We start from the raw sequence: 25,438 nt of genomic DNA, 5'->3' as shown, positions 1-25,438 counted from the left end.
ATGTGTCGACATTTTCTAATTCTATTACTGAGGGCTATATTTTTTGAGATAGGTCGAACATTCCTTCTTTAGTGCATCATCGCTGCTAGTATCATTCAACATGTCTGTGAGCAACCCCAAACAGTCATGTAACACAGGTGGCCTGAACATAATGAGGTATAACAAAGATTGAAAACCGAGTTTGGATCTTACAGGATCTTTACACAAAGATCGAATTTTTGAGATCAGACTCTTGTCCAGGTATGGCAACTCGCTCATCAGTCTGATAAAGATTTTTCTGTCACTAGACTCCAAGAATGGAATCAGATTGTCCAAAGTAAATGCACAGTACGTCATATAATGACCATCTCTCAATGGCTGAATACCTGTTCCATCACGAATCTCTGAGTAATATTCTTCATTTAGCCACTCAATGACTTCATCGATTCTATTTCTCATGTCATCTTTGAAATAATTAAAAATGGATTTTCTCATACAATTGGCAAGCTCATCATTAGCGAGTCCACGAGTTGCAAGTCGGGAAAGGATTTTAACCCAAGACTCGTCATTCCAACTAGAGATCGCAAGTTTATCCAGCGCATTCTGTTGCATTGATGAATCTAAGTTCGACTTATTTTGCTTGACCTTTTGAGCTGACAGCTTGATGAAATTGCTTATAATGAACCCTAGGTGCTCTTTCTTATTGTTGAAAGAAAATTCTCTAGGCACTGGAACCAGAAACTCTCCCTTCAATTCATCATCACTATATGCGTCGTCAATCTCATTTGAGGTTTCGTTTCCAACGTCGGTCTTCATCCGCGTACGTGCACCATCTTTATCATCATCATCAGTTCGCTTTCTTTTCAAAGACCCTTCATTGGTGGAGGGTATATACAATCCCTGAAATGCGCTATCGGTATTCGTTGTAAGGTCTTTATATCTGTCAAAAACGATTGTCAGACCTTTTACTAGCTTGGCAACGCTTACCTTTTGCAATGCCGTGACAACCATTGAGACTAGTATATCTGTTGGGATAGTTGACATATCAAATTCTGTCAATTGATCATTTGGTTTGATCAGATTGTATATAGATTTATAGTCATGAGATCTGGCAATCTTGGACTCGTTGTAGAATAGCATATTGTTTCTCTGTATAGCCTCAATCTTTTGTTTTTTAATCTCTTTCACCTCGGGGTCATCATCATCATCATCAACATTTAATATTCCCCTTTGTCTTTCATCTCGTGCCTTGTCCAGCAAGTAGTTGAACTTGTTCTCAAATCTGGTTCTCAGACCCGGGTCCTTTGCCAAGAATCCCTTGTTTAAAAGTATTGAAATGAGGCATTTGTCAACTCTGTCATTAAACCTTTTGGTTAGTTTCATTTTAAGCTTTTCCTCTCGTTCGAAACGTGGTTCAATCTTCAATTGTGACTCGTAGGCCAGGATAAACATGATAAACTTATTTGAGAGGAACTTGGGTCTCGATTTGAACAGCGTCATCATTGTGGACATGATTGTCGTGAATATCCCAGTTGGTAGCAAAACATCATCATTTAAAACTGCAAATAGATTGTCCAATAGATTTTGTGCTTGTGATGACAAATTCGAATTCAATAAAAATGGATGGTTAGACTTGATCATAGATACTGATATATCGTGTTCGATATCATTAACAGAAGAAGACGCTGGAAGTTGGACTTGAATAATTTTTCCCATCAGTTTGATGAGGGAAGTTTTGCATGCGATTGATCTCGAGAGGTCAGTTTCCGGATTATATGGCTGTAATGGATATGAAGAGGGCCACTGAGAAAGTAGGTAGTCTCTGACATCAGATAGGCGTTCCCATTCGTCTTCATTGGGATTTTGAACCATCTGCATAAAAATAAGATCGTATGTAGCGTTGAGAATGTCAATACATTTCTGTATAATCAAGTAATTTGGAGATCTCTCTTCGTTACGAATTATCAAGTAATCGAGAAGCTGAATCACTTTGACAGACTGTTGGCTTCTTAATTCAAAAGATCCAATCTTCTTCTCAAAAAAAGCCTTGTGAATAAAGCTCAAACATTGATACTGGAGTCGAAACTCGTTACATGGGGTTCCTAGGCATATAGAGATTGTTGTGTCAAGAATCTGCTCAAAAAAGCTCGGATTGTCAAATGCCAATTTTTCGGCCTCTTTCAATTGATCGAGTTGTTTCGAATCTAGCTCTGTGGTCATGGTGACAGTTATGCCTTAAAAATGGATTTCCAGCCTGATGTATGAAAATAAGAATCCAAACAAGCAAACCGTGATGTGATGTTTTCTTAATACAATAAGAAACCAGATATCAGACAATTGGGATTGGTTCAGAAGCCGTGATATTAAACAAACTTAACATGACAAAGATAAATTTACTCAAAAAAAAAATCAAGGACTTAAAAATTACCCGGACCGTTTAGGGAAATCACTATAGGACTCGATTTCAACGTAAATGAGGTGGAAGTTCTTGATTGGACACATTTGAGGCAAATTCCTCGCCCACCAAATGAGGAGGCACTTCAGGTCGGCGCTCACTGTATCCTTGGGATTCGTGCTGTTGAGGCGGCAGATAATTTTCACGATTCTGAGGGCCGGTGTGATGTCTTTGTCTATCTCTGTAAGTATTCCTACCTCTTGCTCTTGTCCTAGTATTTTTATATCCGCTCCGTCCATTTTTATCAAATTCACCCCTTCGACCATGATCATAGCGGTTTCCATACTGCTGTTGTGGTTGCCTCTGCCCGCCGTCAGGACCTCGACCGAACTGCCGTCCTTCTTCAAACCCTGGATCTAAATCTATCTCCATCGAACGGCCGTTCACCTTGGTTTTATTAAGATATTTAATCGAGTTCAACGCTCCACTTGGTGTGTCGAATATGATAAAACAAAATCCTGTAGGAGTTAGCTTGTGCTTATCCAGCCCCATGATGATTTTCACAATTGTTCCACAATTACTAAATAGCTCAAACAATTGTTCTTCCGTTGTATTGAATGAAAGCTTTCCAATGTAAATTGTCGACGAGGACATTGATTTCTTTAGGTTAGAGTAGCCATTAATTTCATCGCGTCTCGCTTTGTTGAGAAGGTACGAAGAAGGCCTGTCAAGTCTAAAAGTAGAATTCCTAAAATTCGGTGCATCAAATTCTTTTAGATCAGAGCTCATCATATAACAAGATAGATAACCAGAAAGGGTTCCAGTGAACAAAGTTGTAGAATCCGCTTATTTCAAAACTTTTATCTAAAATTTGATCACCTCTACACTTAGGCATTTTTATGTAACCAGATTTTCTTGACTCGAGAAGAAAGAGAAAGCACTCTCGACTGAATGATGGAAAGCTGAAACAAGAAGGCATTCACTGCTTCAGTTACTAGAGAATATCACTTACTATACTGTGCACATTCAGAATCAAGTCATATGAAATAGGCAGCCAGTAATTGAAACCAGATTTGGTAGGGACCAGAAGAACACCAAAAGAAATTAGCTCATTATTGATTGCTACGTTCAACAACTCAATGAGATCATATCCACGGTGAATAAGGGATCTGGGTACTAACAAGTGCAGGGTACGGTTCAAAGACGAGTTCGAAAGCTGATTTTGTACGCGTTGCTTGGTCTTGCAGAATCTGCCCAATTTCTGTCATGTCTCTAACCCCGAAATATGTGAACATGGATTTGAGAACAGAGCCCAGCAGCATACATCGATGGGTTAACTACTATTTAAGGGTAGCCTTAAATATGTTGAATGCAGCACAGAGAGCTCTGTTAGTGAAGCTAAAGCAAGCTTTGCTTGTATTCCACTAATTCTAGGAGCTTTAAATTATTTCGGACTTGCTTCTGACCTTTTAAGTCCGTACAGAATAATGGCGGATTTTGGCAGAAAACTTTCTAGGTGACAAGCCATGGTTCTATATAAAGACACTAAAGCTCCTCAATTTCGATTTCCACTAACTAGCATATACAACGATGCGTAGTGCTTTGTCAACCCAACAGCGTAAAGAGTTTAATATTCCGACAAAGGATGACTTGGGGGCACTGGGGAACAGAATCAACGCTGAGACGAAACAACTCCATGATCAGATCAACACGTTTGTGACAATGAAGTTCGCGATTGCATTGAGAAATCAAAAGGTCTACAGACAGGGACTGCAGGCCTTTTATCATATCTTCCGCCATATTGAGATAGCTCTTCAACGTGAAATGGAGAAAGATCACGAGTATTCTCAGATCCTTAAGGAAATATACAAGCCTGTTCTTTGCAGAACAGAGCCTCTCCGCGAAGATTTGATGTACTTCTATGAAGGGCAGTCACAGAAGTTTGAAAACCCGATACTGCCTCTTCAAATTGAATACGCGCAATACATTCTTGAAAGCACCAAAGAAAAGCCTTATCTTCTTTTGGCGTACATGCACGTGATGTATCTAGCATTATTTGCAGGTGTCAAAATCCTGAACTCGCAAGTGGTGAAGTCACTTAGGTTGTTTCCAAAGGTCAAAGGCAAATCTCGTGATGATGCTTTGAAGAAAGGTACAAATTTCTTTACGATTGATGTGTCTGATACTGAGGAATTGAGGGCTATCTACAAAAGAGACTATGAATTGCAAACAAGAAACAACTTGTCGGAAGATATCAAATTGGAAATTATTGAGGAGTCAAAGTACATTTTTGAAATGACAGGAAGGATTGTGAAAGAGATTGAATCACACAACATGGCAAAGCTTCAAACAAGTGTGACCTATCAAATAAAGAACAGTGCCCACTACGTAATCACTGCTATTTTGATGCTTTCGGTTTGTTATTTCGCTAAGAATATGGTCGCACATATCCTTCTTAAGTAATGAATTATATTAAGCTTACGAATCACGCTCATCCTCCACTATGTTACCGAGATTTATATATATACCCTATTGGCTGAGTAAAAACTCTTTCAGCTTTGCTAGAGCCTTGGATCTGTGACTTATTCTATTTTTTTGAGGACCTCGTAGCTCAGCATATGTTTTTCCCATTCCATGAGGCTCGAAAATGGAATCAAAACCAAAATCCTGAGGACCCCGAGAGGGAACAATCTCACCGGTAGTGACGCCCTGGAAAAGTTTGACATCGGCACCAGGACCTTCACAATAACCAAAGGTTGTAATCGCATTGGCTGACTTATCCTCAAATCCATATAGAAGCTTGTTTAAACCATCTAGTCCCAATTTTTCATGGAACCATTTGATATAAGGTCCGGGGAGATTGTTCAAAGCATTGAATCCCAAACTAGTATCCTCCACTAGAACGGGAGTCCCTAGTAGCTTAGCCGCTTGCTTAGCTTTATGGATGGTGACTTCTTCAATGGATCCCTGAATTTCGTCTAAATCCAGCTTTTCGTTCTTTATAATGTAATTTCCCACCTTTGAACCACCATCAGCAGATTGAGGGTGCCCGTCTGAAAGAATTGCAATCACTTCTTCTAGCTTCTTTGCATTTCCGGTGACAAATGTAATTGTGGACATTATAAATATGTGAACAATGTACTAACTACCAAAGTTATATATAGCGGAAAAAAAAAACTTTTTTAATTACATATATATTTAACTTTCGGATTACCAGCGATACTAGTGTACCTCGATCTAGATATTGCAAAAATGGCCGAAAGAAGACAAAAACTCCACTTTATAATTCAGCTTTGATGATTGCAGTGTCTTTGTTGATTCGCTTAGTGGAGACAAATCATGTAAATTATATCAATGTCATGTTCGTAACTTCCTGGAAAACATCTCTCGGGAGTTTCGAACATATGCTATGTACTTTAGCAGAATGAAGAACGCATTTCCCTTAGTCTTGGTCACTTGCATCCAGCGATGGCATTTGGTTTTTAGTAGTCAGATAGAAGCATCAGTTTTCAGCATATCTATTTTGAAATACGCTTCTAATTGTCACAATACTCCTAATGTTAAGAGATTCTGTAAATAAATATCTGATGGAAAGTGTAAGCTCGATTAGTTCAGCGAATTCTCGCTTCTAACTAGACTTCTCATCCACAGTAAAAATGCTAGTGCACCCACCTCACAACGACGCTCAATGATGAATCGTACGCTTTTGCATGTAAATTGTCCTTCCTCACTTGGTCACTTGCCATATCGTCAGTGTTCACCTCGTGTTGACCTGTGACCATTTGCAGGTGTTATTATCCGATGTAGTGTAACGGCTATCACAGTCCGCTCTCACCGGGCAGATCGGGGTTCGACTCCCCGCATCGGAGTTAATTTTTTTCAATTTTCAACCTTAAAAAAAGTCAAAAAGATAGGTCAAATAGTGGTCTGAGGTGTATTCGCATCATTGTCCGATGTAGTGTAACGGCTATCACAGTCCGCTCTCACCGGGCAGACCGGGGTTCGACTCCCCGCATCGGAGTCAGTTTCTTTTTCTTTTTTTTTACTATCAAATATATACTGATGAATACTACATTAGAAGCTCTATGAACTTTGTCACTGAAAGCTGAAAATATGAACATCGACTTCGTGTCAACTAATTGACCCAAACTTGTTCACTTATGAACATAACGCTCAACTCCGATGGCGTTTACACTGCTATGCTCGATAAAAGGTTTGATTACATTTCATCTGATATAGTCAACTCATATCATCCAAAACAGTAGTACTCCTTTAATGCTCGTCCAAAAATGAAATCTGTTTATTGAGTTCAATGACTGCTCTGATGTGTTCTTACCCATAAACCTACCACTAATAGCACTATGAATTTGAGGTAAAGACAGCAATGATTTAAGATTGGAGGAGTTTGTTCAAACTGGAGAAAAAAGGATTTTGATGTTTTGAGCATTGTACCTTTGTAAAGCTAAGGGCTGGCTATCCCACCGGCCACTTCAAATCACTCAATAGCTATCTCAGCTAGGAAGAATTAACTCCATTGGTGAGGCGAACTTTCTCTCTCCATTGCGCTTCCGCACCATCTTATATGCTTTAATACTTTAGATAAAGGACCCCACCTGCAGCACTCACTCTTCATATTGTCATCACCTGCCCTTATTGTACATACAGTCAGGCCAACTTTTCTTGCTAGCTCTATATATTGACTCATTGCCCACTAAGGACAACTACTTCCGATGTAGTGTAACGGCTATCACAGTCCGCTCTCACCGGGCAGACCGGGGTTCGACTCCCCGCATCGGAGTTATTTTTTTCTAAGCAATGTTGAAGCCACAATTCAATATTACTAATCTAATCGCAAAGGAAACATCAAGAACCTATATATATCGCACTTTGCTCACCTATTTAATCTAAACTGCAATTGAAACTTAACGAATTTGATTGCAATTCTTTCAAATAATGTCCATCCCGAAGACCCAGAAAGCCGTTTTCTTCGAAGAAATTGGTGATCTCGACGTCATCAAGTATGACGATGTTCCGGTCCCTGAAATTGGAGAAGGAGACGTATTGATTAAAAATAGGTATGCCGGATTAAACTACATTGAGACCTATTTTAGGACAGGGCTATATCCCACTGAAAAGCCGCATATTTTGGGCCGTGAGGCAACAGGTGAAATTGTCAAGGTGGGTTCCAAGGTGAACAATTTGAAGGTTGGAGACAAGGTCGGATATCTCTCAACTGCTACATTTGCACAGTATACGAGATTTCCTGCAACAGGAAACATATTGCGTCTTCCGGCCAATGCAAATGATGAAAATATGAAGCTGGTAGCAGGTGCATTACTTCAAGGTTTGACAGCATTGACCTTTATTTATGAGGCATATGATGTGCAGAAGGACGATTATATTTTGGTCACAGCAGCAGCTGGAGGGGTTGGCCTTCTTCTTTGTCAGCTTCTCTCCAAGCTCAAGAAAGCTCATGTTATTGCGTATGCGTCAACCGATGAGAAGCTCAAGCTGGCACAAGAAGCAGGCGCCGAATATTTGGTGAATTCCTCCACCACCACTTATGAGGAGCAGGTCAAGAAGATTCTTGATATAACCGGCGGAAAAGGTGTGGCAGCATCATTTGACTCGGTCGGGCGTGATACCGCAGACTTGTCACTAGCGGTGATTGGAAGAAAAGGGACCTTTGTCTCTTTTGGAAATGCTTCTGGTCCAGTTCCTCCCCTTCAGCTCAGCAGATTGTCCGCGAAAAACCTGAAGGTAGTCAGGCCAGTTCTGTATGGCTACATCACTGAGCATGAGGAGTTCGAAAAGTATACGAACCAGCTTTTCCACTTGATTGACTCAGGTGACCTCAAAATCTACATAAGCAAGACATATCCATTGGAGAATTACGTTGATGCGGCTCGCGAATTCGAAGGTCGTAAGACCACAGGGAAGCTGGTTTTTGAGATACCACAATGAGTGTAGTCACGTGAACAAATTCTATAATTTACTATGGTTAAGATAATCTGTCACTTTTAATACGTGTCACGTGCGCCACCCACATAGTCGGAATGATTTCGCACAACGCTTTAGTGGTCCAAACTGGATTAAATTTTTGAGCTAGTTATTAATTCTCTCGAAGGCGTTGTCAAATTATACTATATTCTGCTAATTGCCAGTCAATATATCGGGCTCTCTTTTGCATAGCACCACAAACAAGAAATTCTAACTTTTGAGTATCTCGGCATCTCCTGTGTACCTTCGATTGAAGAATATGGGAAATTCGCCCAGTAAAGATGGCAGTTCAACTTCTTCTGTGACAACCAGCGGCTCATCTCCGGATGATCCAGACCCGTCGCGTAAGCCGCGACCTAACCAGACACATTTAACGAACGAGCTGCGCGGCAGCAAACACAACAATAATACCATTAACGACAATAGTGGTCGACATATGCACACACAAACTACGACTACACCTGTGTCCCCGTTTGACGATGAGAACGACGTATCTTCTTGGATGATTTCTAAACGACCTCGTGCTGAAGATGACAATTCCTACGGGTTAGAAATTGCCGCTTCCATGGCACAAACGTTAAATGTTTCAAGGTCCCCATTAAGGGATGTTACTGAGGACGTGTGTTCCTCTTTTGACAGCAATACAGATTCATGCTTTACCAGTGGCTCTTCCTCTTCGATCAGTTCTACCACTACTCCGCCACACTCAAAGGAAACTACTCTTTACCCAATAGCAGAGCAAAGCAAAGAATCCACTCCGGATCTAAAGTGTTCGAAGACTTCAAAGTCTCCGGATGCTGCTGAAAGCCTGGTTCATTTTTTGACAAACGATGTCTCTAAAGGTGACAATGTTTGCTCCACCAAAAAACCTTCTCCCTCCGCAGTGAATATTGATGGAGTCATTGAAAGGTTAGTTGAGGCAGGATTGGCTAAGAAATCTCCAAAAAAATTCATGGTCTCTGGTGCGGAGATAAAAGTCATATGTGCCAAAGCCAGAGATGTTTTCATGAGACAGCCAACCTTATTGGAACTTGCTGCTCCTGTGAAAATCGTTGGAGATATTCATGGTCAATTCAACGATCTCATTCGCATTTTCAAGCTATGTGGTTTTCCGCCAAATGCTAACTACTTATTTTTAGGTGACTACGTTGACAGGGGTAAACAATCTCTAGAAACTATCATTCTTCTTCTGTGTCTGAAAATCAAGTATCCGGAGAACTTTTTCATGTTGAGAGGAAATCACGAAAGTGCGAACATTACCAAAATGTATGGCTTTTACGACGAGTGCAAACGTAGGGCGAATTTGAAAGTGTGGAAATATCTTGTCGATGTTTTCAACACACTTCCTGTTGCTGCTACGATCGCAGATCGTATTTTCTGTGTTCATGGGGGGCTATCTCCTCAACTGACGGATCTGAACCAAATCAAAAGAATTCAACGACCTACAGACGTTCCAGAATTTGGATTACTAGCAGACCTTTTGTGGTCTGATCCGCAAGACCCCAGGCAGAGTTCCTCGAAAGTTTCTCTTTCTGTGAGTGGAGATTGGTGTGATAATGATCGTGGCGTTTCATACTGTTTCAGTCGAAAGGTTGTTCAGAAATTTTGCGACCATTTCCAGTTTGATTTGGTTGCCAGAGGCCACATGGTAGTTGAAGAAGGTTACGAATTTTATTCTAAACGGAAACTCGTCACCATTTTTTCGGCCCCAAATTATTGTGGTGAATTCGACAATTGGGGTGCTGTGATGAACGTCAACAAAAAGCTCATGTGCTCATTTGAACTACTCAAACCTTTTTCCGTCAAAAGTAAGAAGTAAGATCAATACTTATGAGTGTGATTCACCTTTTTATTGTGAATATTGATTGACATTACGACTGCGAGTTTGCATTTACATCCATGTTCACGTTTCTACATCTGCGTTTTAACGAGTACACATTTTTTCCTTCGCCAGTTTATAGTCTGATTTTAATTAAACGCTTTAAGTTAGTTATCTCAAGCAATCTATTTGTTATGGAAATGGTTATGGTTTTTTTTGCTCCCTCCACATTTGCATATCACGTCAGAAGGTATAACCTTGAGTATTCCATTATCTTGGAGTTTAATTGGATGTGGTCCATCTATGGTACACAGGGAATCGAGAGTCACCACGGATGCCGCTCTAGACATTCCTGTAGATTTCAGGTCTGGTGAAATTTCTGTTTGAGGGGTGACTTCATGTTGGCTATCGCTACCATCATCTTTCTCATCTTGAGCGTTTGTTCGGTCATTAAGTGAAAGTGTACCAATAGCTGGGTTTTCTCCATCGTATTTTGAATGAACAGAAATAGTCAAAGGAGAATCAGGAGAATTCAAAGATGAGGATGATGAATTTTGTTTTCTTTCCTCTAAATGATCGTGTTTTGGCGATTCGTTGGCGACAGCTATATCCACCATGGATGTAAGAGGTTTTTTGGACTTGCCTACATCAAGCATACTCGACGTGCGAGCCACCGATTGAATAGTTGACGCTCTGGACCTAGCAGAAGCTAGGGAGCTCATATTGGAGGAATTTTTGAGAGCCGATGCTGATGCATGGGAAATAGAATGTGAAGAGTCAAGGGAAGATGCCGAAGAGCTATTGTGGCCATACTCAAACTTGCCTTTGAAGTTTGAGTCTGGGTGATGGAAAAAATTGCATTCATACTCATTTTCATCGATGCACATCTCAGCTTGTTGGAATGTTGGATCATTGAAAAGGTCATAAAGAGTGTATCTGGTCGATGCTTGGGGGTCTGCTAGACGCCAAGCAACTCTAGCAACGCCCGGATCGGGAAATCTTTTGGCAAATCGTGACTCGATCGCGGGACATTTAGTATAGTCATTCTTCCTGAAGGAAGGAACTTTGGAGCACAACTGAGAGTAAGAAATCTCATAATCTCTATACTGAGGACAAGTTTTTCTTGAGCTTTCTGCGAACGGTGTACCGCCGTAGAAGAGAACGAAAAGCAGCAATCCTAATCCCCAATGATCCATCTTGAAAGGGTTATAAGGAGTTCTTTTGGATATGGGCACATCGTGCAGTGCTTCAACTTCTGGAGGCTGATAAGGGGGCGATCCAACGAGCTGTGTACTATATTTGATGTCTGAGCTAAAATCACCAGGAATTTGGTGTCCATAATCAGAAACACCAAAATCTGTGAGTTTAACACAGCCATCAGCAGTTAGCAAAATGTTTTCTGGCTTGATATCCCGATGGACAATGTCACACTCATGCATATACTTGATACCGTAAGCAGTTTGTTTGAAGAGACACAATTTTTCTGCTGGTGTTGTGAAGGACCAGTTGGGGGACGTCATAACCGTAAAAAGGTCTGCTTTACATAGCTCAAGAACAAAACCCCAACCTCTTGTCAGGTTTTGTTGGTGAGGAATTCTGATAAGTGCATAGCATTTCACGATGTGGAGGCCATTGAAGAGGTTTCTATGAATGATGTATTCTTTAGACGCACGCTGGTAAAACTCGCTAGGTGTTTCACCCTTGAACAACACAAACTTCTTTAATGCATACACTTCTTTCGGCTTGTTAATTTTATGGATTTTTCTAACTGATGAGGAAGCTCCTGTTCCTATATTGCCCGGCTCGTCCTTTGGAAACTGATATTCATCAAATAAAACTTGATGTTCTAGCTTAAATTCATCAGGAAGGTGGTCATTGGGCATATCCACAGGGTATGGTAGCACATTTGTATCGTCATCGACTGCATCAAAAGTGCGAGACTTTTTTGATTGAGACGACGAGTTGCTGAATTGGAGACCACTATTGTTTATCCCAAAAGGATTAAACTCAAGTTTCTGGGGTTTGCTAGGTTTGTATTCATCCACAGAAGGGAGTCCCAATTTAGCGGTCGGTCTGGGAATTGTGGTATCTCTTGGCGATGCAATAACGTTGCCGGATGTGCCCAAAAGATCGTTCATATTCTTATTCGACTTCGATATAATAGAATGGCCCAGGCTTGTATTGGATTTCGTCAACTTGCCCTTCGGTCCATAACTGTCAGATGAACTGCGTATTTGAGGAGGTTCTACGACATGTGAATGGCTTGGTTTCAAATGTCTCAAAATATTATGCGATTTGTCCCTGGACTTTAAATGATCGGCTTGACCGTTATTCTTTGGTAGCTGAACATCATGTTCGTGGTGCTTATTGAATGTCTTATTTTGCAACTTCTTAAAGAAGTTATTTGTCTTTGACCCAGTAGAACTGGTCGACTCGCTGTCAGTCGACGAGGATGGCATGGCCAAAGTAATCTTTCTCCAGAAGTCGGCTTTTTCGCGAACAAATTATGGTACTTTGAATACCAAAAGCCTTATATCCGGAGACAGCAGCTGCTGAAGCTTGATGAAAAAATCCTTTAGTGGTAAGGTACTGCGTTAATGCCAGAGTAGTCAATACACCGAGAAGTGTCTCTATTTATTTTTCCAACAATATTTTTCTCTGCACGCCGCATATACAAACTTACAGCATGCGGGCGGGGTTTGGGGGAGTTATTGGCATTTTTGGAGCAGACAATTTCTATGGTGACCGGAAAAACATTGCGGTTTGCCTGCAGCAGAGATTCTGTTTGATTAATCCACATGTTACTACAAGATTAATAATCCACTTGTGTAAAACGGCCTTGCACGGAAATATTACCCTACGATACTTGAAGTAGACAGCGTCCCCAGATTCCTCCTGTAAAGAGTACTCACTCGGAAGGTTCAGATCACAGGTCAGGGGATGTCAGTCAGTCTCTCGAACTGAAGTGTTATTTTATGTATTATGAAGATATGTTGAGTATCAGCCACCAAGAGTCATGGCTCAGCTACCGAAATCAAAAGTGTCAGTTTTGGGTACACGGCCAAGGTGCGAAAGCTTCATTATTTCCGCTGCTTTTCTTGAAAAAGAGGTCAATCAGGAGTTTGACCATAGACAGCCCAGAATTACCCAAGTTCTCCGTAAAATAGTTGCAATTTGGCCTTATGATCACAATTTTTGGGAGTCTCATGACAACCTTTCATCTGGCTAAATATGAAGAAGACTGTTTCCGAAAGATACATTCATTCCGTTTGATTTGCTTCGGGGCAGAGTAAAAAACACAGATCAAGCAGACTGGTTATGAATTCAGTATAGCTCTCACGGTATAATCGACTTCACATTGATCACATGAAATAATTCGTCTCGAGCACATTACTTTAGTTGTTACATCTGCACTTGAGCTGCTCCATATTGGACTTCATGGATGCCAATCTTGGGATTAGCAACGTTTCATTATTAATAGTCAAAGAGCAGCTGCTCCAGCAGCAAGATCAACAGTTTTGTTATTATGTAACATAGAAGGGAAGCGTTTGGACGTCACTGCAAGAGGGACTTTCCGTTCGTATGGTTTTCACCTCTTCAGTTCATTCAGTCTTGCTTGCAAATCATCATCAAGCCCACCGTCAGCACCGACAGCCATTGCTTGATTTTTCGATCCAGTATTTGTCTCTGCAGAAGCATGCCCAATGCCCTCGGGTACACTGTCTAAGAGCTTTGTGTTTAAGTCAGTTCCCATTTCATCCAGAACTTTGCCGACAACCTCGTCAATCTCCTCTTCATCGTCCACGTCGATTTCGTCGTCCATTAGGTCGTCCATAACGTCGTCTACCATCTCTTGTTTTTGGTCCATTATATCCATAGATTTCTGAAATTCCATTGTGATTCTAGACAATCCTTGAATGTTCATTTGGCCATTCATACCATTTAACAAACGGGCTGCATCCTTCATGGAACTAGTCATCTGGTTAGATGACCTCATAGTTTGTAATCTGAGTGAAATCGCTTGTAATTGTGTTTTCATCTTATCAAACTTCTCCACTTGTTTTCTTGTTCTTATCAAGTCTCGAGCCTGGACCTTGATGGCTTTCATTTGGTTGGCCCTTGCAGACTTTTTGATATCTTGTATCAACTTTTTTTCTTGTTGCTGTAGCTTCACTTTTTCTCTTTCTAGTTCTCTCTGAGTTCTCTCTAACTGTCTTTGGTTTTTTCTCATTTGCTCCTGAGGCGTGAGCCTCTTACCAAAAAGCCAGTTAAACATACCACTAGAACTAGAAAGAGTCTGAATTTAATTCCTATCTGTGTTTTGTGCACACCTTTGACAGGCTGTGTAAAGATGCCAGAAGAACGAGCTCAAAATTTTTAGACGTACCGATCTTTTAAAAGAAATGCTCTACGAGTTAGCCGCTATTGCGAGAGTGGCTAACCCTTTAGCTGCACATGTTGAGGCAAAAGAGTATGTGTGATTTCGAATCTTATATCTAACGTATAGATTGGCTACAACGTTGGGAAAGATGATCATAAGAAATAACGGTGTCGTCCGAGAAGTTATTGGATTGGGACTCAAGCCCTTACCCAAGATTTTCAAGAAAGCAGGCGAAAGACATTTCCAGGGGTCTCATTTTGTAATCCTATTTGACTCCTCCAGTGCTGTCCAGCGTGAAATTCTAAGATCCCTGAAAAATGATCCAAGAGTTATCAGATCGTTTCTGACTAAAGTGGACGACTCCAAAAATTACAACGCTGGCTCGTCAGTGACGAGAGCTATCAAGGCTATTAAAGAACATGGGTACGAGAAATCTATTCCACTATAGCTCAAAGATCGTGTACATACTTGAAAATGAGAATGGATTTGCTTGAATATGTAAGAGACAGATTATGCTAGTCAATGACATTCTCAATGTCATAGTACAATTTCTTTTTTTCAGCGCCAGTAACGGCTCTTGAGTGAGAGCCATGCTGAGGTTTTGCATGTAGAGCAAGTTTAGGCTCTTGTTTTTCGAAACGATGCGATAGATCTTGAATATAAACCGGCTTTGAGGGGCTCACCAACGCGTTCAGCAACGGATTGTTGAGCGAGCGATAAAGCGAAAATTTCGTACTAGGTTCTTCCACGATGGAAGAGCTTGATGAAAATGCAGTGGAGCGCGGAGATAATTCCTTTTGCTTTCTGTCCGTGACTTTTATATCAGAAGATTCCATAACACCTCTGATGTCTTCTTCAATGGATCTGGCTTCTTCGAAAGCATGCATCAAGAAAGGAAGCTTTTCTGTAAGAGTAGTCTTATGCAATGAAGAGTTGTGTGCCGCATGGAAGCTACGAAATCTCTCGGTTTTGGCCCGTTTCAAATAATCTGCCTTTTCTGGATTTTCATCATCACCGCATAAGGTCTCAGACATAGTTATCGAGGAGGAAGCTGGAGAATCGGGTCTTTCGCCCAGCTCATCCGAGGTAGATTCAGGCGATGACAGCAATCTTTCTCGTTGACGTGACAGTCTGTCTAACTTCATGGCCTCAAACATTTTCTCCACTTCAGCAACAATGGAGATACATTCCATAGCCCCTATTGTGTCACCAGTGCTGATACAGTCATTGATTTGTTGAAGTAAATTGTTGATAAAATGTTTGTAGTTGATAACTGTTTCCTCCGTTATATCGCCATACTTGCGGTCCTCCTCTTCGTAGATAAGATTTTCAAGATCTATCCCTATGTTAACCAGTTTTGCTTTCGAGTAATGAATAGAGACCTGGTCAATTAAGCCGGATCTCAATTTCATCACTCTCAACATCAACTCGGTTAAAATTGTCCCAGGATCACTGATCCGCTGCAAGGGAGTCATAAATCGTGCTCCTGCATTGACTTCGTCTATTTCTATTCCAAGCTGCTGCAAGTTTTTATGTAATTCCAAACAATTATTGGCGACTTTTCGAGCGAGCCTGGAATTAAAGGTACGCTTCCTTTGATCCTCTTCATCAAGAATCAACGACTGAGAAAGCTTGAATTCCAGAGTTTGAAATTCCCAATTATAGATATTGAGCTCGATTGTTTCTAGATCCTTGAGAATTTCGAATGATTGTATACACCAAGTTTTGATCTCATGGTCATTTATGCTGTTTATGTGCCGGATCAACTCGCTCGACTTGCATTTGTCCTTGTTCAGTTCGGTGTCTTTCAAAAGTTGAATCAAAGGATCTATGTATGGCGCTAAGGTTTCCATTTTGTACAAAAAAAGGGCCCTATAGTCACAAAAGTTTTATTTATCCTTCCACCTGTTAAAGTGGTGTGCTTCCTACCATACTTTTTTTCCACCCCACATCAGATCAAGAAAGATGGCTGTGTAAGAGCAAAAAAGGATAAATGACTAGATCACTCACTCTTGCCTGCAGTAAGAAACTACTTATTGCTATATTGATTGCAGCGGATCATGCTACTTACAACTATGCCATTAACGGCAACGGTAGATTGAAGGGATAAATTTGGGTTTGGCTATATGCCACTTTTTGAAATATAGCGCCCCCGGAATTGTTTTTTGTCTCCGGAAGATAAACGAAAAGCTGCATATTTAATTATTTTGCCTTCCATTAGCTTTTGCAATAATAAGATCCACATGAATGCAGCCAGAGTAACCCAACCAATAGCTAACCAGGAAAAGGGAAGACCACATGTCAGTTCCTGGGACTCGTTCAAGCTGTATTGGTCGTTCAAACCTCTCAGCTACTATGAAAACCAGATTTTGTCGTTCTTGCCCTTTTATCCCAATCCCACCGACAAGAAACGTGCTGAGATTATCAACACAGTGATAGACGACAAAAACAATTACATTCACGAATTATTGGTAGAAAATACCGAGAAAATCGATGGCAATGAACCGCTAGACATCGTTTTAGTACATGGTTATGGCGCGGCATTGGGATTTTTCTATGCTAATTTTGATGGACTAACAAAACTCCCAGGGACGAGGTTGCACGCAATTGATCTCCCCGGCTTTGGTTTATCAAGTAGGCCACCATTTCCGGACCTGAAGGGTGATACTGCGGACGATGTAATGAAAAGTGAGGACTTTTTCATTGATGCCATTGAAAAATGGAGAATAGCAAAGGGGCTCGGGCAATTCATATTAATTGGGCATTCGCTTGGAGGATACCTGTCTTGCTGTTACTACATGAAGTATGGAAAAGGCATTGTAACCAAGATGGTTCTAGTATCGCCAGTCGGTATTGAACGGTCTGAGCTCTCATTTTACGTGACAAAGGAGCACGCTCTTACGATAGACAAGGAGACGGAATTGGCCAGAAGAGAGGGTATCGACTTAACAAACGAATTTACTGATCATCAAGTTGACCCAACGCAAGAGGAAGAGCTCGATGACACCAACGACGTAGTTTCTATCACATCCAACTCGGGTGACACAGATACTTCCAGTTTGATGACCCAAGTTAGAAGAGCTCCTCAAATTGGCAAGTTGTTTACGCGCCTCTGGGAAAGAAATTACTCCCCATTTCAAATTTTGAGGCTGTTCGGACCTTTTGCAGGAAAGTTAGTTTCAGGATGGACGTTCAATCGATTTTCTCATCTACAAGACCCGGAGACTCTCTTCAAGATAAATGCATATACTACCAAAACAATGCTTGCGAGTGGTTCCGGAGAATTTGCTCTCACTAGGTTACTTGCCCCAGGAGCTGTCGCAAAGCTTCCAATATCTGAAAGATTGCCTGATAAAATTAAGATTAGATCGTTGTGGCTATACGGTGATGTTGACTGGATGAGCAAAGAAGGGGGTTACGAGATCGTGAAAGAAATAAATGAAAAAAACAAGGACGAGCAGAATGCAAAGGCAAAATTCAGAATTGTAAAGAACGCTGGTCATCACGTCTATCTGGACAATGCTGCCGATTTTGAGTATCAGGTGCTGAAATTTATAAAACAATAGTGAAAACAAACAGAAAATTAAAAAACAAGCCCGACGCGGGGCTCGAACCCGCAGCCTTGTGATTAAGAGTCACACGCTCTACCGATTGAGCTAGCCAGGCTTTGTTGTCTTCACGTACTACCAAATCAGTTCTCTAACAATGAGTTCAAAGTGACACCGCCTGAATGAAGTTTGTAATTAGTTTTTCGCCGATGTCGAAAATTTAATACAGGATTATATTCAACATTCGCCATGCTGTCGTTGAGAAGATCTCGTCACATCACGAACCAAATGATCCTCACGAGGTCTTATGCGTCATTGGGAAGACCTAAGATTGCAAGCGTTCTTCCAGCACGCCCTACAAAGAAAATTAGGGTTGGAAAAGCGAGACCGGCCATATATCACAAATTTGACACCTTGGTTGAACTCTCGGACGGATCCGTCATCACCCGTCGCACACAGATACCCAAAGAAGAGACAAGAATGATTATTGACCAGAGAACAAACCCACTGTGGAATCCATCCAAGCCAGATATGTCGCAACTTGATGCCGAGAATAATGGAAGAATGAGCAAATTCAAGAGCAGGTTCTCGCAATTTGAACATTCTGGTAAGACAGAGGAGGAGGTTAAGGCCGAACAAGAAGCTTTGGAGAAAGAAAGGAGGCAAAGAATTTTGACTGGTACTGGAGTCAAGCTCGACGAGACACTTGCAGATGATTATGTTAGTGTGTTGGGAGATAATTACGTTGCCCCGAAGCTCGGGGGAAAAGTTGCTCGAAAGGAAAAGGGAAGCAAGAAACGTTGACATAAGTGTATATAGTGCAATCATCTTTTCTTGCCCATGACTTTGAATCCTAGAACAATGTCATCAAAAATGTAATTCTCTGAGTTAAGAATCCGGTGAACCAGGTTCCTTAACCTTGGTACTCCTCCACTACTATGGAAACCCCTTCCTGTGATGATATCCAAATACCCCACATACATGGCCTTTTTTCCGCGCAAATTGGTTCCATCGAGAATTCTCTGTTCCATTTCGAATTTCCACCAAGATTTCAAAACCTGTTGTACGCAGTGTTCAGCTTCTGAGACTAACAACCCATGCAAATCCAACTTATTCGTTTTGAGTGCATCATCTATGATTTCTTGAAGGGGATCGGACGGTCCACCGAGCGAAATGGAAGAAGAAAGCGAAGAGGATGGCAGTGGCTTTGACGTGGGCATGGACTTGGGGCTAGAACCAGGGTTCTGCATCCAAGTAGCCAGTTGTATAGTTCGGTGTACATCACCCCCAAAATACTCCAAACAGTCAAGATAAAAGCGTTTTTCTAGATTGTTGAGATAAGGATTTGTTCGTTTAGACTCCAATATCACGGCCAGCTGTTTGCTATACTTGCTTGCAAGCTGACTGTCAGTCAGATTCCAGCCCAGCTGGATGATTTCACGCACCGTTTTCTTGATATCTTTCGTTTTCTGATATTTGGATTTCACGCGATCCAGAGAGCACGAGAGCAAGCTACTCAGAACAGATAAACGAGGGTCAGACTGGGGAGACTTTACATCGGGCTTTGTATGATTGACCTTTGGCTTGGACGGTTTCGATATCACAGCAGAAGGCCTATGTTCACTATTCTTTGGATGTGTCAGCGCTTCATAGCTCAACAATTCTTCTGCTACCTTTTCCAAATCACCTTTGTTGTCCTCCACAGCCTTTTGGATAGCTTCGAAGGGCACATCTGGAAACATCTCCGCTGCCTGGAGAGACTTTGTAAATGAAGTAGACATGAGTGAAGAGGTCTTTGTAGGCGATGCTGAGTTGTCTGCTATATGAGATCTAATAACATTTATTAAAGTTCGATAAATATATCAGCTTTAAATAAATAAATATGGTTTTCTTTGAAATTAAAACCGTATCGCCCATAGGAAAAAATTAAGTTGTAAATTTTGTGACATCGGGCTTATCACTTGCAAAAGAAGCATAATTAAGGCGTGCGTCTTGGATGAGTGTGTCGACTAGTGATTCTGGACGGTTGGTTTTACCTGCAGTTGTCATTCAGTATGCGGATGGGACCAGCCAAAATCTGATCATCGAGGTTGGTCCGGCCAACAGCAATAACACAAACCAGGCTCAAGAAACAGCAGCGAGGTCTCCAGAGCACCCTCAAGAGGACAACCTTTCTGCTGAAAATGCAGAACAGCCTTCTGAGTCTTCTGGAATTCGTGGAGTTGACTATCCAGCATTCGACGTTTCCAACGAAGGGGTTTACCGTGAACAGCATATAGCCAACAATTTGCTTGACAATTTGATATCCCCGTTTTATCGGTCTTTGGGCGGAAATAACTCAGCATCTCAACAGACCAATAGTATCTCGGTGCCGTTCTATAGAAACCTGACCCCAGCATCAGAACCATCCCGGAACATTATTCTTACTGTTAACTATATTTATGGGCAGCCAAACCCGCTGCAACCTAGTGAGAACAACAACAGTTTGTCGGGATCTCTTATTCTGCATGTGCCTAACATCAATGAAAGTGATGATGAAAACCTACAAGTTTTAATCCGACTGGCAACTACCATTGCATTAAGGACCATTGCGACGTCGGTTAAAAAGGCATCAGGAATTTCTGCAGAGCAGTTCGATAAGCTAGAGGTTAGAAAAATAGCCGACTTGAAGGAGAAGCAATGTGCAATTTGTTACGACGATTATGAAGATGATAATCCCGAGGCTATAAACCAAATCGGCCAGAAACGCAAAAGAGCAGAAGATGAGACCGATGAAACAGGCGAGCATCAACCAAAGAAAATGCGTAAAATGGCGAACGAAATAAAATCGCAAAGCGGGACTACAGACATGGCTAAGAAGGAAGTGGTCTACAATCATGCTCCTGTAGAAATGCCGTGTGGCCATGTTTTTGGCAGAGGTTGCCTTCGAGAATGGCTGAAAACCAATAATAGCTGCCCACTTTGCAGACACAGTATGCTCCACGGCAATGAGTCGTCTGCTACGAGAAACTCAAATTCGGAAAACGAAACTACCATCATTCTGCCTAATTTGGCCAGAGTGATTAGCGAGATCCGGCCTTTGATTGAGGGCTTCAACTCGAGACACCTTACCTTTGTCATGCCTGACCAACATAGCGTTGAGCCTTCGGGGGCAATTCCTGTTCCTCTACCCACGCCTGTCACACCACAGGAGTCCGTTGACTCTCGCTCATCGTCAACAAATCATTCCAGCGTTCTTGGTCTGGTTCGAGGGCTGCTTCAAAACTTGAATGGCAGGCTACGCAACCCAGTACGGGTCAACGAAGATGAACCGTCCAACTTAATCAACCAAGAGTTTTTACAGAGAATGCCTACCATCAGGACAAATCAGCAAGGAGCTCCATTGAACCATTCATCTTTTCTGCGAAGAAGAAGACGGGTCCTTCAGCCTCGTCGTGTTCTCAGATCTACCGGACTATCTTCACAGCAGTTTGTAAACAGGGATCCGCTTTTCCCAGTTGGTGTGGCCAGTCGTCGTACAAGCGACGGCGTGCGCACATCCACTCTATTTTCAAACTCCAACGAGGACGACGACCCGCCTGTTGCCGAGAGAGAGACTGATACTTGATAGTTTGTAACAGTTGCATCAGTTTATTAGTAGCTATTAGCCTGAAAGTGCACCCTCGCACCACGGTGATAAATATTTTCAGACTCTAAATGATCAAATTGTCTTGTCTTGAGCACCAATTGGGCATATTGCATTATTGATGGCTTTGTTGGAGACGATCCAACGTAAGATTAATAAGTATGGGATACTTCCCAAGCTTGTGCGGTCTTTACCCCAGGTGTCTTCTCTCCTAGCGTTATTGGGTGTGATATGGATCCTCATCTTGCCACTGGATGGCCAGTTCCGGACCACATACATTTCAGAGAACGCCCTTATGCCGTCACAGGCGTACTCATTTTTTAGAGAGTCGGAGTGGAATTTCGTGAGAGGCTACAGAGATCAGATCATTGAGCACATCGATGATCCAATGGAAGACAGGCACGAGATGCTGTCTTCCTGGATGAAGACTATTGGCTACAAGACGTTTGATTACAGGTCCCATAATGGTTCAAGGACTACGTACGGCATATACCATGTTCCAAAGGGGGATGATACCGAGGCAATGGTGATCGTCGCACCCTGGATGACCAGCGATGGAGAGAAAAATATTGGGGGATTAGCCCTGACCATGGGGCTAATTCGGTACTTCCACAGGCTATCGATCTGGTCAAAGAATATCATTGTGGTATTCCCAGAGGATGGCCAGGATACTTTGAGGAATTGGGTAGATGCTTATCATACTACATTGGACGAAACCGGAGGATCCATGGAGAGTGCTATTGTGATTGAATATCCTTCTGAAAGCGATGAACTGGATTACGTCGAGGTAAACTACGTGGGAGTCAATGGCCAGCTGCCAAATTTGGACCTCGTCAATTGTGCCGTGATGATCAGCGAGCATGAGGGTTTCAAGGTGTCCTTGCACAATACACCAAAAGGCCAACTTTGGGCTAACGATTACCCTTCTAGACTCACCACATTATTCAAAGGGCTATTTGCCATGGCAACTGCCGGTCTGTTGCCCGAGACAGGAGGGGGAAACGGCTGCGAAGCTTTCAGCGGATGGAATGTCCAAACCTTAGCTTTCAAAGCTAGGGGCACAGAGGGACGCGATATCACAACCTTGGGAAGAGTTATTGAGGCCTGTTTCCGTGCGGTCAACAATTTGCTGGAAAAGTTCCATCAGTCATTTTTCTTTTATCTGCTGCTTACTCCTAATCACTTTGTCTCCATTGGAAACTACCTTCCGGCAGCGGTGTTGACAGCAGCCAGCTTTGTCATATCTTCAGTAAGTGCGTTGCTCACAAATAACAATGTGAACAACAAGCACGTTAGTTTCAACGATGCCGTTGTCAGGGTGGATACGCTTCCTCTAATAAATGGGCTGCTGCTATTCGCTGCTGTCACGGTCGGCTCAATAATTTTTGGAACGGTGTTGATGTGGTTTTCTTCAGCCGTGTCTTTTGCAGACAACAACAATCTGTACACTAAGTTTACTTGGGGGCTGATTTTGACAACTACTGCTGTGTCATTTCTTCCTCTGGTTCTTAGATACAAATCGCAACCTTCTGCGGCAATTTCACAGACAGTGAGAATAGCCAATGCTTGCTCGCTTTTTTACCTCGCTTTTGCGCTGGTGAGTCTTCTTGTGCTACACTTCTCTCTCTCACTCCTCATATCTCTCGCAGCATTCCCTCTTACCCTTATCAGATACGGAACTTTGAGTCAGAACCGCAAGAACAGCATATGGCTGATTTTATCATCGCCATTTTTATGGTTGGCAGTTGTCGGAGTGGCTCGCAAGTTGGATTTTCAGCTAGACATTGTTAGAAATCTAATCCAGTATTTTTCGGTGTCCCTGCTCAAAAGCGAGCTGCAAACAAAAGTTTTTGATACCGACTGGACCAACCCCGTATTTCTCCAGAAGCTGCTACAAGGGCCCGTAGAGATTTTCTACGGACTGCTCACTGGCTACAGGAGGTTCCAGACATGGACATGGATGGTTATCAGCTTTGCATGGTTTCCTGTATGGATCATGTCTCTGATTATCACCTGCATCGATGTGCAAACTGGAGACTTTGAGAAGAAAAAAGTGAATTAGATATATCAATACATCTCCATTACATGATCTATAATTACTGGTGTTCCCTCATGAACTTCGCGTGGAACTTTTTCCAGTCTTCTATCCATTCTGTTCCTGGGGCCAAGAAAGTGGTTCTGACATGCCAAGTGCCTTCGACTTGTCCGAACCCAGAACCAGGAACCGCACAAATACCTGTATTCTCCAAAAGCTGACCACAGTAGTACTCGTCTGGCTCCATACCTACCTTGGCAGCCTCCTCAAAGACCTTCTTGGTTAGAGTCAGTCTAGGGAACAGATACATGGCACCTTCCGGCTTTTGGCAGGCCACACCTTCCATTGTGTTGAAAGCCTCGTACAGCAGGGAAGATCTCTCCTTCAAAGCCTCATGAATAGCATCTCTTTCCTGTTTATAAAGTGGGTAAGACTCCTGGCCTTCGCTGGGAGGGTTAATCATCAGCTCGACCAAAGCCTGGCCTGAAACTGGAGGGCACAATGAGATGGAGGCCAGTTTCAACAGCTGCGCACGAACCGAGTCCTCAAAGCCCACCAGCTCCATGTATCCACCTCTCTGACCACATTCTCCAGAAATCCCCTTGGAGGTGGAGTGGAGCGAAGCGAGCTGGACGTCATCAAACTTGCCCGAGCCGTCGGCTTCTTGCAACTGCTTGAGAACCTTTTTGACCGAAACGAACTGGCCATGAAAGATATTTTCCTGGTAGACCTCATCTGCAATAACAACCAGGCCATATTGGGCGGCAACTGCCAGTAAATCAGCAATGGCCTCTGGTTTCAAGATAGCTCCTGTTGGGTTACCAGGATTGATCAGAACCAGACAGCGGGCCTCGACGCCCTGGGCCTTAGCGTCCTCGATGATTTTTACAAGGTCCTGGGCGTTGATGGACCAGTCGTCTTTTTCGTTGAGGTAGTATGGAAGTGCAGTGGAATTGTTCAGAGCCAGGGACGCAGTGTAGAGAGGATACTGTGGGATAGGAATCAGGAATCCCGTTTGAGGGCCCAGAGAAAGCAGACTCAGCAGGTAAGAAACGGCAGTCGAGGCGCCAGCAGTGAGGAAAATGTCGTCTGGCGAACTTTCGTAGCCGTCTCTCACGGAAATAAAGTCCGCGACTCGCTGTCTGATGTAAGGCACACCTTGAGAGTGCGAATACGCACCAACAGAACCAATATTGTCCAGCAGGGTTCTAGCACGCTCAATCAGGTCCTTTGGCAGAGCATCGACCACAGGTTGATGGTTCATCAATTCAGGATACTGCAACAGAGCCAGCACCTGTCTGTAGAAGGTGAGGGGTTTCTGGTCCAGCTGCTGAGGGTTTCCAATATTGGCATTAATGATTTTGTTGAAGGGCAACGAGTGAGACTTATTGGCCAGTTGGTTTCTCAACTCTTCCGCCTTGGTGGGGATTCTTCCACGAACAGCATACTTAGCGTTGAGAGCATGAGGGTTTAGGTCTGAAGCGGTCAACCGCGAGGCAGGCACAAAAGAGGAACTGACTTGTTTTTTGAAGACACTGTCGGCAGCAGGCATGGCAAAATGCTTGCTGAAATTACGAGTTCCCAACTTTCGGAAGCGAAGCATGTTAAATACGGAATCGATGACTAGAAATTTTGCGCATAATTTTTTTTTTTGGG

General features: G+C 42.4%; 17 protein-coding genes across 17 annotated transcripts; 9 read left to right on the top strand and 8 right to left on the bottom strand.

Annotated features, from left to right (window-relative positions):
• Positions 1 to 24: 24 nt before the first annotated feature.
• KL911_001930 (uncharacterized protein) lies at positions 25 to 2,199 on the bottom strand (the record flags this gene model as incomplete). Its single annotated transcript, XM_043196943.1, has 1 exon — positions 25 to 2,199. The coding sequence occupies one exon, from the start codon at positions 2,197 to 2,199 to the stop codon at positions 25 to 27; it is 2,175 nt and encodes a 724-aa protein (XP_043055691.1).
• A 244-nt stretch (positions 2,200 to 2,443) lies between these two features.
• On the bottom strand, positions 2,444 to 3,166 carry KL911_001929 (uncharacterized protein; the record flags this gene model as incomplete). The annotated part of the gene is made up of 1 exon (XM_043196941.1): positions 2,444 to 3,166. One exon carries the CDS (start codon positions 3,164 to 3,166, stop codon positions 2,444 to 2,446), a length of 723 nt encoding a protein of 240 aa, XP_043055690.1.
• Positions 3,167 to 3,964: 798 nt separating this feature from the next.
• On the top strand, positions 3,965 to 4,837 carry KL911_001928 (uncharacterized protein; the record flags this gene model as incomplete). Its single annotated transcript, XM_043196940.1, has 1 exon — positions 3,965 to 4,837. The coding sequence occupies one exon, from the start codon at positions 3,965 to 3,967 to the stop codon at positions 4,835 to 4,837; it is 873 nt and encodes a 290-aa protein (XP_043055689.1).
• A 66-nt stretch (positions 4,838 to 4,903) lies between these two features.
• KL911_001927 (uncharacterized protein) lies at positions 4,904 to 5,494 on the bottom strand (the record flags this gene model as incomplete). The annotated part of the gene is made up of 1 exon (XM_043196939.1): positions 4,904 to 5,494. The coding sequence occupies one exon, from the start codon at positions 5,492 to 5,494 to the stop codon at positions 4,904 to 4,906; it is 591 nt and encodes a 196-aa protein (XP_043055688.1).
• Positions 5,495 to 7,327: 1,833 nt separating this feature from the next.
• On the top strand, positions 7,328 to 8,338 carry KL911_001926 (uncharacterized protein; the record flags this gene model as incomplete). Its single annotated transcript, XM_043196938.1, has 1 exon — positions 7,328 to 8,338. The coding sequence occupies one exon, from the start codon at positions 7,328 to 7,330 to the stop codon at positions 8,336 to 8,338; it is 1,011 nt and encodes a 336-aa protein (XP_043055687.1).
• A 295-nt stretch (positions 8,339 to 8,633) lies between these two features.
• KL911_001925 (uncharacterized protein) lies at positions 8,634 to 10,193 on the top strand (the record flags this gene model as incomplete). The annotated part of the gene is made up of 1 exon (XM_043196937.1): positions 8,634 to 10,193. The coding sequence occupies one exon, from the start codon at positions 8,634 to 8,636 to the stop codon at positions 10,191 to 10,193; it is 1,560 nt and encodes a 519-aa protein (XP_043055686.1).
• Positions 10,194 to 10,378: 185 nt separating this feature from the next.
• Positions 10,379 to 12,652, bottom strand: KL911_001924 (uncharacterized protein; the record flags this gene model as incomplete). Its single annotated transcript, XM_043196936.1, has 1 exon — positions 10,379 to 12,652. The coding sequence occupies one exon, from the start codon at positions 12,650 to 12,652 to the stop codon at positions 10,379 to 10,381; it is 2,274 nt and encodes a 757-aa protein (XP_043055685.1).
• Positions 12,653 to 13,209: 557 nt separating this feature from the next.
• KL911_001923 (uncharacterized protein) lies at positions 13,210 to 13,422 on the top strand (the record flags this gene model as incomplete). The annotated part of the gene is made up of 1 exon (XM_043196935.1): positions 13,210 to 13,422. The coding sequence occupies one exon, from the start codon at positions 13,210 to 13,212 to the stop codon at positions 13,420 to 13,422; it is 213 nt and encodes a 70-aa protein (XP_043055684.1).
• Positions 13,423 to 13,782: 360 nt separating this feature from the next.
• Positions 13,783 to 14,469, bottom strand: KL911_001922 (uncharacterized protein; the record flags this gene model as incomplete). Its single annotated transcript, XM_043196934.1, has 1 exon — positions 13,783 to 14,469. One exon carries the CDS (start codon positions 14,467 to 14,469, stop codon positions 13,783 to 13,785), a length of 687 nt encoding a protein of 228 aa, XP_043055683.1.
• A 253-nt stretch (positions 14,470 to 14,722) lies between these two features.
• Positions 14,723 to 15,022, top strand: KL911_001921 (uncharacterized protein; the record flags this gene model as incomplete). Its single annotated transcript, XM_043196933.1, has 1 exon — positions 14,723 to 15,022. One exon carries the CDS (start codon positions 14,723 to 14,725, stop codon positions 15,020 to 15,022), a length of 300 nt encoding a protein of 99 aa, XP_043055682.1.
• Positions 15,023 to 15,089: 67 nt separating this feature from the next.
• KL911_001920 (uncharacterized protein) lies at positions 15,090 to 16,427 on the bottom strand (the record flags this gene model as incomplete). The annotated part of the gene is made up of 1 exon (XM_043196932.1): positions 15,090 to 16,427. The coding sequence occupies one exon, from the start codon at positions 16,425 to 16,427 to the stop codon at positions 15,090 to 15,092; it is 1,338 nt and encodes a 445-aa protein (XP_043055681.1).
• Positions 16,428 to 16,817: 390 nt separating this feature from the next.
• On the top strand, positions 16,818 to 18,140 carry KL911_001919 (uncharacterized protein; the record flags this gene model as incomplete). The annotated part of the gene is made up of 1 exon (XM_043196930.1): positions 16,818 to 18,140. The coding sequence occupies one exon, from the start codon at positions 16,818 to 16,820 to the stop codon at positions 18,138 to 18,140; it is 1,323 nt and encodes a 440-aa protein (XP_043055680.1).
• Positions 18,141 to 18,371: 231 nt separating this feature from the next.
• KL911_001918 (uncharacterized protein) lies at positions 18,372 to 18,926 on the top strand (the record flags this gene model as incomplete). Its single annotated transcript, XM_043196929.1, has 1 exon — positions 18,372 to 18,926. One exon carries the CDS (start codon positions 18,372 to 18,374, stop codon positions 18,924 to 18,926), a length of 555 nt encoding a protein of 184 aa, XP_043055679.1.
• A 20-nt stretch (positions 18,927 to 18,946) lies between these two features.
• KL911_001917 (uncharacterized protein) lies at positions 18,947 to 19,903 on the bottom strand (the record flags this gene model as incomplete). Its single annotated transcript, XM_043196928.1, has 1 exon — positions 18,947 to 19,903. The coding sequence occupies one exon, from the start codon at positions 19,901 to 19,903 to the stop codon at positions 18,947 to 18,949; it is 957 nt and encodes a 318-aa protein (XP_043055678.1).
• A 215-nt stretch (positions 19,904 to 20,118) lies between these two features.
• On the top strand, positions 20,119 to 21,729 carry KL911_001916 (uncharacterized protein; the record flags this gene model as incomplete). The annotated part of the gene is made up of 1 exon (XM_043196927.1): positions 20,119 to 21,729. The coding sequence occupies one exon, from the start codon at positions 20,119 to 20,121 to the stop codon at positions 21,727 to 21,729; it is 1,611 nt and encodes a 536-aa protein (XP_043055677.1).
• Positions 21,730 to 21,868: 139 nt separating this feature from the next.
• Positions 21,869 to 23,809, top strand: KL911_001915 (uncharacterized protein; the record flags this gene model as incomplete). Its single annotated transcript, XM_043196926.1, has 1 exon — positions 21,869 to 23,809. The coding sequence occupies one exon, from the start codon at positions 21,869 to 21,871 to the stop codon at positions 23,807 to 23,809; it is 1,941 nt and encodes a 646-aa protein (XP_043055676.1).
• A 34-nt stretch (positions 23,810 to 23,843) lies between these two features.
• Positions 23,844 to 25,385, bottom strand: KL911_001914 (uncharacterized protein; the record flags this gene model as incomplete). The annotated part of the gene is made up of 1 exon (XM_043196925.1): positions 23,844 to 25,385. The coding sequence occupies one exon, from the start codon at positions 25,383 to 25,385 to the stop codon at positions 23,844 to 23,846; it is 1,542 nt and encodes a 513-aa protein (XP_043055675.1).
• Between the last annotated feature and the right edge of the window lie 53 nt (positions 25,386 to 25,438).

Source organism: Ogataea haglerorum (genome assembly GCF_019207285.1).
Source record: "Ogataea haglerorum isolate 81-453-3 chromosome Unknown 81-453-3_NODE_4_length_651989_cov_98.092404, whole genome shotgun sequence".
NCBI lineage: Eukaryota > Fungi > Ascomycota > Pichiomycetes > Pichiales > Pichiaceae > Ogataea > Ogataea haglerorum.
This window is presented reverse-complemented; position numbering and strand designations above follow the sequence as displayed.